Source organism: Callorhinus ursinus, unplaced genomic scaffold (assembly GCF_003265705.2).
Source record: "Callorhinus ursinus isolate GAN/ISIS: 27379988/994484 unplaced genomic scaffold, GSC_fseal_2.0 scaffold1, whole genome shotgun sequence".
NCBI classification, from domain to species: domain Eukaryota; kingdom Metazoa; phylum Chordata; class Mammalia; order Carnivora; family Otariidae; genus Callorhinus; species Callorhinus ursinus.
The window spans coordinates 87,843,616-87,856,635 of NW_027397063.1; the positions used below are offsets into that span (position 1 = coordinate 87,843,616).

Here is a 13,020-nt window from a genome sequence, read left to right on the forward strand (position 1 = left end):
TCTCGCTCAACGTCACAACCAAGTAGTGTTACCTATTTTATGTTCTAAATATTTCTCAAACGTGTTCCTATTACTACTACAACTGTATCATTCAGGGCATCATTTCTACCTGGATGAATGTCACAGCCTTCTAATTGGTCCTTTTCTGTAGTAATGCCCCCATTTTACTTCTTGAATAGATTCTACACATTTTAGCTATAATAATTTCTTTCTACAATACATTCTATCTATGTCACTTCCTTGTTTAACACCTTTCAGAGTGTCTATAAAATACTCTGAAGCTTGCCCTGGCCTGGACCTATTCTTAGTATCATTCTTACCCATTCTTGGGTATGTTCTAGGAATCTCTACACCTAATGTGGGGCTCGAACCCATGATCCCAAGATGCAGAGTTGCACACTCTTCTGACTGAGCCTGGTGCCCACTTGGGTACTTTCCAAACTCAAATATAGGAACCTGCTGTTGGGGCGTTCCCATGTAAACCATACCCCCTTGCTTTTATTTTCTCCCCTTCTCTAGAAATTCCTCTCTAAACATTGTTCATGTGGCAACATTTATTCCTGTTTTAGGTCTTGTTCATTCATCTTCTCCACCAGAACATCTCTCTTTACTCCCAGGGTGGAAATAAGCCCCCTATTTGTCTTTGTGCTATCTAGCTTCCTGTACTTTATTTAATGTAGAACTAGATTTTAGCATTTAATGTGTGTGTGTGCATGTGTGTGTGTGTGTGTGTGTGTGTGTGTGTAGTGTCTGTTAGTGGATGCTCAATGATATTTGTTGAATGATTTAATTAACGTTTATTAAATTACAGGAAATCTGAAAATTAGATTAATTACTCATGATCACACTCTGAATAGGGAGCAAGCAGGATAGTTATTCAAAACTATTCTCTTTTCACAATAAACCAGGAATCTAAGTATTACCAGTCCTCTTTCACAAGGGAGAAGATGCGGCTTGAGAAAATGGGTAACCTGGACAACATTACAAAGCTAGTAGGCAGCTGATTTAGAATTCCCTTGCCAAAGTCCACGCTCTTTCCACCATTCCTGAGTTACAAATGTAATCATTAAGTCATGGGAGAGCAACTATATTCTCTTAAACAAGTAATCTGATTGAATAGGTTGGTTATGTCAATCAAAGCTAGGAAATCAGTTTTGTGTGTTTGAAGAAACACATAAAAAACATGTTTTATCAATGAGTACTGGGTGTTATATGCAACTGATGAAACACTAAATTCTACCTCTGAAACTAATAATACACTGTATGTTAACTAAATTGAATTTAAATAAATTTTAAAAAACATGTTTTAAATTAAAATTAAATTAAAAAAAACTAATACCTCAAAGTTTTAGCTTACTATTATTTTTCCTTTCTCCTTCCCACCAATATTTTTAAACTGCACCTAGGTAGAAAGCACTGAGTTAGGAACTATGTTGGACTGAATGTGAAGAAGCATGATTCTTGCTCTCGTGGGCATCATATTCTAATTGGGGAGTCAACTCACACAAGGCAGGGTATGATAAATGCCACTGTGAAATGGTGCTAAGCAAAACCTGAATTGGAAAGCCCATGTTGATTTTCTAGAAATGCATTCATTAATATCTAGAGAATATGTCAAATCTGTTAAAAAGAAGAAGCCCCAAATTCAGAACTTCTAGAAACATGCTTCTTACCATTTTAAGGAAAATATATTTAGAGACAAAATTGTGAATTAACATTAACTTAGGGCCAACTAAGTAATGCCTGGTTAAATGCCTGGTCATATTTACAATGGTAAAATTAAATGAATAGATGATCAGTTAACTTTGCCTTTGCATGTAATATGTATAGTTCTGGTAAAATCAAATAAATAATCATAATAGTTTAAGATTTTATCCTGCCCTAAAATTCTATGATTCTATACTTTATAAAAATAGACTCAGGCTTTTAGTTTCTCCCACTGTATTTCTTTCCTTTCTGTTAAAAGAAAAACCTCTATTTATGAAGATTTTATCTCTGTAAAATAGCTAGGCTTATACAAATATAAAAAAGAGAATCATTTGTATCAATTCAAGTAATTCTGAAAATATTATTGATTGCATCTTTCACAAAGCTCTGTAAAGTAGGTGCTCAATAAATAGATGTTGATATAACTTGATTTCTAAAAGTATTTTTTAAGTGATATTAGATTAGGAATTTGAAGTTCCTCAACAAAAAAACTTATCCATCACAAGATACTAAATTCTTAATAATTGCTTTACTAAGGTACTATAATTGTATGTGACTCAATTGGTTTCTGTTATTAGGATGAGACGCAGAATGAACATTTCCAAAGTGTAACTTATTCTGAGTAACCATGTTGGGATTCAGGAGGGGGCAGGTATTTTGGAAATTCACAAATAACCCTCAAACATAATTTCGTGATGGCTTTGGTGTCCAAAATTTGACTCCCAAGAATTTTAGGAAAAAGAATAAAAATGAACTGATTTATATTGAACTCATTCTCTGCCTTTGAGATACCTCTTTTAAGCCTAAAAAGCACAATGGACTGAACAAGGATAGATTCTTATGATAACTGGACTAACAACACATGAACAATTAGCCTCTGACGGAACAAATAGTTGATTGTGCTCTTTTGTTCTCTCCATGACAATTACTACGTGATAAGTTTTGGTGAAAGTTATTTTCCCAGCTCATTCATCCTAAAAAAGGTTGTTTTTTAAACATTTTTTTGTATTTTTTTTTTGTACTTGACAGGTGAACTAATTTTGTTCTCACAGAATTGGTCATTATATCTACATTCTGAATGAGAGATCTGATCATCTTCACAGATGACACAGTGACTCAGGATCTCTGATGGGAGGTGTGGAATGGAACTAGTAAACTCCTTCAATGTCAAAAGAACAAATCTCTCAGACTCCTAAAATGCCTGAAAATTGGCTCAATCTGCACTTCAATTTAACTCTTGGCAAGAGTACAAACTTAAAGTTATCTTTGAAATGGACAAAGTGAGAAATACAGTGTGGATTCTTAAGGTATTTTAAGGATAACTGTCATTTCAGTTGAAAGTTTCAGGTTAGGTTTTAAGGGAAAGGTGACAGCTAATTAGTTTCTCAACATTTTGACACACAAGGTCAGGTATCAGAAGGGATAGTTTTTATACCATCTTAGGAAAAGCATTTTGTGCCTTTGACTTGTATTACCTAAATATATCTAGTTAATATGGGTCTTGGCAAAAAGACATTTGACATTGAATTTTGACTGAGAGATAATAAAAGAGATATAGGATTCACCTCTTCCCTCTCACTCCCGCCCTACTCTCTCCATCCCCAAAGGGTAATCTCAACCAAACTTACTATTCAGTAAAGAAAAAATTAAAAATAAATACATGTAAAGCTCTTATGAGATTCATGGCAAATTCAGAACTGCAAAGTACCTTATTTATAGTAACTTACTAAGCCTCATATTAATATTATTAAAAGAATATTAGTATTAAAATTATTGATTTTTTTAAAGAAAGAATACCTCATACATAAATATATTAAAATATTCCACAAATATTTATTAAATGCCTATTATGTGCTAGGTACTATTCTATGCACTGCTGATACATAAAGGAAATGAACAAAGTCCCTGCTCTCCTAGAACTTATTTTTGGTAGGGGAGACAGTAAATAAACAGACAAGTAAATATAGACCACAATATCACCTAGTGGTAAGTATAATAAAGAGAAATGATGTAGGGTGAGGGATGAGAGTCTCAAGGGGGAGTGTTTTTACTTTATCTTTTAATTTAAATCAAGTTTTATTCTGATTGAAATATCCAAGTAAGTAATAGTGCTCCCCACCTCAAATTTTCTTTTCTTTTATTTATTCAAGTATATTTAACATTACTCAGGGCTCCTCGCAATAAATGTACTCTTTTTTTTTTACATTTTTAAAATTTTATTATGTTATGTTAATCACCATACATTACATCATTAGTTTTTGATGTAGTGTTCCATGATTCATTGTTTGCGTATAACACCCAGTGCTCCATTCAGTACGTGCCCTCTTTAATACCCATCACCAGGCTAGCCCATCCCCCCACCCCCCTCCCCTCTAGAACCCTCAGTTTGTTTCTCAGAGTCCATAGTCTCTCATGGTTCATCTCCCCCTCTGATTCCCCCCCCTTCATTTTTCCCTTCCTAGTATCTTCTTTTTTGTTTTTGTAACATATAATGTATTATTTGTTTCTCTTAATCCCCTTCACCTATTTTGACCATCCCCTCACCGATTTCCCTTTTAGCAACTACTAGTTTGTTTTCTATGTTTAAGAGCCTTTTTGGGGTTTGTGTCTTTTTTTTCTTTGTTCATTTATTTTACTTCTTAACTTCCACATAGGAGTGAAGTCATATGGTATTTGTTTTTCTCCCACTGACTTATTTCACTTAGCATTATACCCTTCAGATCCATCCATGTTGTTGCAAATGACAAGATTTTATTCTTTTTTCATTCTTTATTCATTCTCTTTTTATTCATGTGTATATATACATATATACACATATCTTATGCATCTTATATATCTTATACCTGTGTGTATGTATCTTTTTTATCTACATCTTCTTTATCCATTCACTCATGGATAGACACTTGTGATGCTCCCATATTTTGGCTATTGTAAATAATCCTTCAATAAACGTAGGGGTGCATATATCTTTTTGAGTTAGTGTTTTCATTTTCTTGGATAAATATCCAGTAGTGGAATTACTAGATCATATGGCAATTCTATTTTTAATTTTTTGAAGAACCTCCATACTGTTTTCCACAGTGGCTGCACCAGTTTACATTCTTACCAACAGTGCATGGGTACTCTTTTTTCTTTACGTCCTCTCCAATACTTGTTATTTCTTGTGTTTTTAGCCATTCTGACAAGTCTGAGGTGTTATATGACTGTGGTTGTTTTTTTTTTTTTAAACTAGGCTCCACACCCAGCGTGGTGCCCAACACGGGGCTTAAACTTATAACACTGAGATCAAGACCTGAGCTGAGATCAAGAGTTAGACTCTCAACCAGCTGAGCCATCCAGTGGTTTGGATTTACATTTCCTTGATGATTAGTGATATTAGACATCTTTCTAGGTGCCTGTTGTCTTCTTTGGACAAATGTCTATTAATATCCTCTGTTCATTTTTTAATTGAACTATTTGTGGGGTTTTTTTTTTGGTGTTGAGTTTTATAAATTCTTTTTACATTTTGGATATTAACCCTCAAGGGAGAGCCTTTATATAGGGTAGTCACAGAAGGCTCAGTTAAGGAGGTGACATTTGGACAGAGAATTTTTCATTTATTTGACAAATATTTATTGAATACCCACTATAAGCAGGTCACAATGCTTATAGCGGGTTATTGTTGTTATGTTATTGTTATTAGGAGATTACAGAATAAGACAAGATCCCCGGTTTCTAAGAATTTATAATCTAGCAGAGGAGTGTGGCTATATATATTTATTAAATGTTATAATAAAATGAAAACAGTGTGATGGATGAGAAGAAGGAAATATTTCTTTCAATTCTAGTTATTAGGGAAGTCTACCAGAATAAGATGGACCTTAGAGAATGGGTGTATGGATAGATAGACGTGGGACTGTATGTGAAAGGAAATCCAGAGAGGGATGGATAAGCACATCATGAGTGAAAACAAAGCAGCTAGAAATGTGAAGGGTGCTTAGGGAACAATAAAGGTATCATTGTGTTGAACAAGAAAGGGTACTTTGGAAACTCAGCCTCTGAATACCTCTAGTAGTTCAAAACCAGCTCCTACAAGCAAGAAGCTTATTTGAAGTCTTGGATTCTACCTTTTAAGTCCAGGTGAATTTTGCATTCTATTACATAAATTCATCTATCCTATTTTAAAATATAAATATTGTCCCCAAACTCTTTAAATAAAATTAACACTTAGGAAAGTGAACCATATTTACCCTATGGCTTCCAGTTGCTCTGTCAAATATTTAGCTGGGAATTCATATTTTACTTTGAATATCAAGGGTAGAAGAATAAAGAGAACTAATTTTAAAAAAGTAGATTGAACCCAAATAGTATTGGGTCTTGAATAATAGGCCCACACATTTAAAATGTGCCATGTAGAGAATAGAAAACTATAAACGTTTATTTTATTTTATTTTATTTTATTTTAATTTTTTTAAGATTTTATTTATTTGAGAGAGAGAGAGACAGCCAGAGAGGGAACACAAGCAGGGGGAAGTGGGAGAGGGAGAAGCAGGCTTCCCGCAGAACAGGGAGCCTGATGCAGGGCTCGATCCCAGGACCCTGGGATCATGACCTGAGCCAAAGGCAGACACTTAATGACTGAGCCACCCAGGCACCCCTAATAAATGTTTTTTAGTGAGGCATTAGCCTTATATTTGCCCAGGCTGTTTCCTCTGCCTAGAGTGCCTTCTTCTTCCAAATCCTACTCATCTGCTATGGTCCATTCAAATATGACCCCTTATTCAGCCTTCTTGATTTCTATAGCTGAGCTTCCTTGGCAATTGATCAGTATTTACTTGACTTTTACCACATTTCACTTTTTATTTTAGTCATTTTATGCTCATGGCTTTATCCCCTGCAGCACCTGAATATGGACTTCCATGTGGAAACAAAAAAATGCTTGTAAAATGAATATAGATGAAAAACCCCCAAATGGAATGATTAATTTAGTGGCAGAATAAAAAATGTACTAGAGATGGGTAGACTAAAGGCAATGACATTGGTTAAGAGGCTGTTATAATTGTTCAATGATGAGGTAGTGAGCACCGAAGTAGGAAGATGTCATTGGCTGTTTAAAATATAAAGGAAGGAAGGAATATGGCAACATATAGCAGAAGGGGAATCTAAGTATTTGATGTGACCGAGGAAGAGAAACACACAGGAAGCTGGACTGCTGGTCTGGTAACCAAATTAGGGAATTGAGAACTGAGGCCTGGTGTGGACGGAAGATGAAAACTTCAGATTTCTTGATATGTTGCTGATGGGAACCTTATATAAAATTGTCACCTGGCAAGTGGGAACTTCTCAACACTGGGGAAAGTTATGAATGTAGATAAATTTAAGAACCATTTTCATAGAAGCAAGATTGCAATTTGTGGTTGTAGATAGAATCCCTGAATGAGCCCACTTGAGTAGAGAGAGAGGAATAGAGGAATGACAGTAAGGAATGTCTATATTGAAAGAAGGGAAGAAAAAAGGGAAGAGAAAATAGAGAATAGGGGATGAAAGATCAGGGAGGCAGGAAAAGAAGCAGTATGTACTAGAAAGAAAAGATTTCGGGAGCAGAAAGCCACATCCTTCAGAGAGTGAGGAGTTACAGTGATGGAGCAATTTGGAGACCCGTGGTGTGGTGGGAATAGAAGCAAGATTTCGGGTCAGTGAAGTGAGGGTGAGGGTGAAGACACCACGGCTGTGGTTTCTAATGCTCATTTGAGATGTGTATGCCTCTAGCAGGAGAGAGAGGTCTAGTATAGTCTGGTGGCCAGAACTTAAATCATCAAGTAGAAACAAGGTGGTATTCTTGGTGCCCCACAATCATGCTCCTCCCTTCCTTACCAGGCCCCAGGCATTTCATTTCCTGCCTATCCTGGCCCTATCAAATTCACAGCAGTGCCCCGAGATATTGGTCTTTTTAAAACTATTATTTCTGCTCAAAATGTGTCTGTCCAGAGTCCTGTTCCTTTGGAGTGGCATTTTCCAAGTGTGTTTCACAAATGATAGCTCTTCGAGATGCTATCTGACCTGGGACACTGTGGTCAGGTAAGTCTGGAAGGTGCCAGAGGGAATGTTGACATGTGAACGGTTCTGGAACCTCTCATGAAAAGAAACCTTACTAATTTTGTTTAAACTACCAAATATTATTTCTTCACAGACCCATCTCCTTTTTTACTGTTACTCTCAAAAAGTCTTCGTGGTTCTATGGTACCTATATGGGAAAACTTTGCTTTGGAGTCTTGGTGATGGATAATTAATCTGATAAGTGCATATGTGTTTGGTGTTGATGGCTGTGAAAGGATGATTAACTTTCTAATATTAAATATTCACAATGTGCCAGGGAATTCAAAGGGGAAATAATAATAATAATAAAAAGTTTAGTGTGGGAGTTTCAGGATTATGGATGCCAAGTGGATGCTGGCGACTCAAGATCTGTATCATGTTTAGATCCACAGCTAAATTTGACTTCCTTTTTACTAGGGCTATTACGGTGTTTCGACTACAAAACTTCAATCACTTCTTCATCCAGCCTGAAAAATGGAAGGGAGGAATAGAGCACCGCGGTGATATCTTGTGCGCTGCATTTTTACCTCCACAAACTCTTGTTACAGGTTAATTGAACCTTCGCTGGACAATCAGTGGTGAACGTTTGGTTTCTTTTGGCCTAGTAACTTTTAAAAAGCCTTTTCTGAGCTGCAGAAGGAACAGATTTCCTGAAGAATCAGGCTTTGCACTGAGAGCTACTCTTGGTCTTTACTTCCCAGGGTAGCACATTAGTGGTTAGGGCTGTCAGCCCTGGAGCAATGCCACCTGACTTCAGATCCTGGTGCCACCAATGTCCAGTGCATTATAGCGAACAAGTTATTGAAACTGTCCATCATGGCTTTCTCTGGCTAATAAGAATATATCAATATCTTGGCTTATAGTGAAGATTGAGTAAGATAATCCCTGTAAGGGTTTAATACAGCGCTTGACACCCATTAAGCTCATCAGTAAATGTTAGCTTTCATTTTTATTGTCTTTTTATCCCAGAAACAGCGTTAGGGATGATGGGAACAAATCATACTTCTGTGGCATTCAGATGTTTCATAATGGGAACATACTAACACTTTGGCACAATTTAGTCTAAGTAATTTTGGTTAAAGACTGGCCTCACCAAATGCCTACCAATTCAAGCCCTTAAAGGATGCGTGGGTATACTTTGATGTGACATATGAAAGAGGATCAGAAATTGTTATATTATTTCTGGCCAAAGAAAACAATTTATAAAGATAGATTGCACCATGAAATTAGAGAGTCCATATTTTGACAACTGAAGTTTTTTTTTTTGTTTTTTTTTAATAGAACTCAAAATGTCATCAATTAAGAGGAATGAAAACTTACAGGGAAAGAGCCAGGGTATCCGTGAAGCATTACAATAAGCGATTTACAGCTCTGTGTATACTTACATTTCCACTGTCTTCAGGAATTACCTGATTACTTTCCAGTAGGGCCAGCTCTGCAGTTGAATTTACTTTATAGCTGCTGAAAGTCTACCCCTGCAGGGAGTATCACATACTGAAATGTGTTGGAGACAAACTACAAGGCTGCATCTTTGTTATTGCAAAAGTGTCATAAGTTACCTTTGTTAACTGGTAGATAGATGATTTCTTCATTGACTCTCCTCCTACCAGTCCTATGTGAAAATGTTTGATCAGGCACTTTATAACTTAAGCATTTCAAAATCACAGGGGCAGATGGCTACTCCCATGTACAGCTAATCCATGCAAATCCATCATTCTTGGCCAGTTTTTGAGTTAACACAGTTTGCTCTTTCCAGAACAATATGGAGTTTAGTATGGATTCCTCTCTTCTTTCTCAAAATCTCAAGAAAATTTCCATCTGTACATTGCACTCAAACTCAGTTCTTCCCTTCTGCTCTTCACTCGACGCTGACACTCTGCTCAATGGGGAGCTCTCCTCACCTCACTGGAGAGAGCAGCAGTCTGGGCATGCATTGCTCCCTCCCCAGGACAGGCTTGGTCAGGTTGAGTCTCACTATTTGGGCTTTTCTGTAATCTCTGTGATGAGCAGTAGGGAAGGACTTTCTATAGGGAAAATTTTAGAATTGGAGAAAGCATTATACAATAAAGAATACAGGAGGGAGGGAATGAAAAGAACACACGCACACGCGCGCACACACACACACACACACACACACACACAAGACTAGACATGGGAAGCACAAATAGAAGGATTTGATTTACTTGCCCTCAAAAATAAAAAAAGTATAATTATAATGAACATTTTTTTAGTTCTTACAATATGCTAGGCACTACTCTAAGTACTTTTCATTCTTCACAACAACGCTATGAAAGAAATAAAATTTTAATCCAGTTTTATAGATGAGGAAACTCTGGCCTCAGGTAGTTAAATAACTACGTTTACACAGCCAGTAGGTGGCAGAGCTGGGAATCAAACTCAAGTTGTTCAGTCGCAAAGCCCTTATTCTGAATGCCTTATTACTATAAAAGAAAAAGATATGACAGTTATTTCTATCACTGAATACACAGGTACGCGATGAAGATTGTAAGTTCTGAAGCTTGATAAAAAATACTAGTTATTATTATTCATGTTTCCAAAAATGCAGAGAATACCTATTATGTGCCAGATTCCGTGTAAGGTATTCACGAATAGTGACTCCTTCTCCCATTGTTGTTGCTCATGTTTTCCAACTTTCTGGCAATTTATATTCTCCATCCTGGCTCATGTAGGGAGTTACGATGGAGAAATCGTTCTGTGGAATAACAGCACAGAAAAGGCTCACTACGTCCTCCACCCTGATTATCAGAGGCTGCTAAAATCAAAATCGGGTGAGTGCAAGTTTGAAACTAAAATAATGTGGCTGAGTCAAACCACAGTAGGCTTTGTTGTTTATTCATGTTGTTTATTCATGTTAGCAGCTTGCTTCTAAATTATAGATGATTGGCTATAAGCACCAGGGATTAGTGAGACCGTTGTCTTGTCAAAGTGACTAAAAAGAACCTTGAGATTTACTTGGCTTAGCAAATTCTCCATGGAGTGTTGTTGCTTGTCTTTATGCCACATCAGCTTTCTGAATTACCGACAGCAGGGAGCAGGCCTATCATTTCCATCTAGTTTAGTTTTTGCCGATAAACCTCACCAAATTGCCTTTGAATGAACCTTGGTACCCCTTGGTAGGAAGATAGGAGCTCGTGGTCACTTGATAGGCTGCTCAGGCTCCGTCTAGAGCTTGTATTAAATATTATGCCACCTGGAAATCTTAAATTATTTCTTGCTTTAGAAACCTGTGAGGAGCATGAGATAGGAGTATATTGTATTTTATGAGAGTTTAGCCGAGCACATGAATATTTTATACTTAAGCAAAATGTCTTGACAATTGCCTTTCACATTTTATTTCAGTTTCCTTAGATACTGAAGATTTTTCCTTAGGATTATTTATTTAGGTAATGAATATCATTCTTCATGGCCCAGTGAGGTTCTGTTGTTTCAATTGGATAAACTCACAGAGCTGAATTGGACCATAGCAAAGGATAGGTCATCCGATACAGCTTTTTTTGTGTGAAAGTTAAGGGAGTAATTTGTTAAGAGTAAGCCCTTAGAGATTTAGGGCTTACTTGTCTGCAGGCACAAAGGTCTGACCTGCTGTATATATGAAGAGCTGGCCATTAGGGTTCATTTGAACCCTCCATGGAGAGGGTGGGATCCTGCCTCTTCCTTTATATTGGCCTGCAGGAGAGTGACATCTTGCTCTTACAGCAAGCCCAATTGTGGCTACGATTAAAACCACAGAGAGGTAGAAAAATGGATAATAGCAAACTTCTGAAAGACAGGAGAGGCATTGCTAGATATGTCTTGCTTTGAGATTTTGAAGGTCCTGCCAGTGTAGATTTTTCATAACTATGTGCAGACTATTCATAGATTCTGAGTATCCCCAGTTCTTCTTAGTGTGGTTGAGGGTTGATGTCATAAGATAACTGAAGTGCCCCCAGGAATGTCCTCTCCAGGGTAACTCGCTAGCAAATGATATTGCTGCTAAAAATGATCATTGAAATATATCTAAACAGCCATTATAGCTCATGTTCCTTATATTATTTGCAAGATTAATATTAATGATTAATAAGCTGAAAATGTCATGGTATAAGAATCACATTTGTCTTAAACATAGCAGGATTTCTAAGACATTAACACTGACAACAAAATGAAGTCTCTACTAATGCATATCAAGGTAAAACATAGTGTGTATGTAATGTGCAAAGCAAAAATGGAATCAAACGATCCTTCAAGTTGGTGTTGAAGCAGTGAATAGCAGAAGGTCCAATGGATGTTGACTGGAAGCCTGATGTCAGACTTGATGGAGTCACCGGAAACGGTGATGGAGGCGGGCCGGTTGTTTTTCATAAGCACTCAATTGAAAAGCAGATGTTTCTCATCATTAAGATACCTAGCTTTGTGTCCATCACAGATACAGAGCCTCAAAAGCTTTTGGGCGCTGGGAGGAGCCGCTCCCCCCACCCCGGCCCAAACCAGGCTGCCCTGGGAGCCCACTCCTTGGAGACCCACACTGAGGGCAATGATGCTGTTGTGGGGCTCCACTTCCTGGAGGCAAGAAAAACCACCGCAAAGACAGGTACAATATACATTTCCATTTTGACTGTAGATTGATATATTTGTAAAACGTTGAGAAAGGGAGCAAGGAAGACAGTTTAATCTGTTTCTTTGTAGATCTTGTACAGCTTGACCCGGTGTAGCTAACAGTCAGTGCTGGGTCACGGGAGGCCACGGGCCACAGCAAGTGAGGTCAGGGATCAGGTGGGAGGTCCAGGAGCAGGTGCCAGACTCGACCCCAGCAGTGACTTACACAGTGCCGCACAGGTCAGGATCTGAGTGGAAAAAACTCTGGCAAACTATTTGCTGTGGGTGACAATCAGAATTGGTGTACCAGCTGTGGTATAAAGAGGTTTGGTAGGGTAGAGGGCACAGCAAGAAATAGGCTCCAAATATATGTGCCAAGGCTTAGGACTACATGTGCCAGAAGGGTGGAGTCCGACTGTGCTGGCACCGAGTCTCAAAATGGGCTAGGAGAAAATAGTGACAAACTTAGAGATTGGGCCAATAGCAAAATTTAAAATAACTACTGATTCCAGATCAAGAGAGCTGCTTGCTTTTTTTTTAATTTCATTTCCCTCCTTTTTCTTTTTCTTTCTTTCTTTCTTCCTTCCTTCCTTCCTTCCTTCCATTTTCTTTCTTTCTTTCTTTCTTTCTTTCTTTCTTTCTTTC

The 13,020-nt window shown here is 37.4% G+C and overlaps 1 protein-coding gene across 10 annotated transcripts in view; it reads left to right on the plus strand.

Moving 5' to 3' along the window:
- Positions 1-13,020, plus strand: part of WDR49 (WD repeat domain 49) — a 157,210-nt gene that overhangs the window by 88,863 nt on the left and 55,327 nt on the right. For all 10 annotated transcript variants that reach the window (XM_073897692.1, XM_073897678.1, XM_073897675.1 and 7 more), the window contains 3 exons: positions 8,200-8,330; positions 10,473-10,571; positions 12,206-12,370. In XM_073897692.1, the coding sequence (XP_073753793.1) occupies positions 8,200-8,330; positions 10,473-10,571; positions 12,206-12,370 (395 nt within the window). The remainder of the gene's footprint in view (positions 1-8,199; positions 8,331-10,472; positions 10,572-12,205; positions 12,371-13,020) is intronic.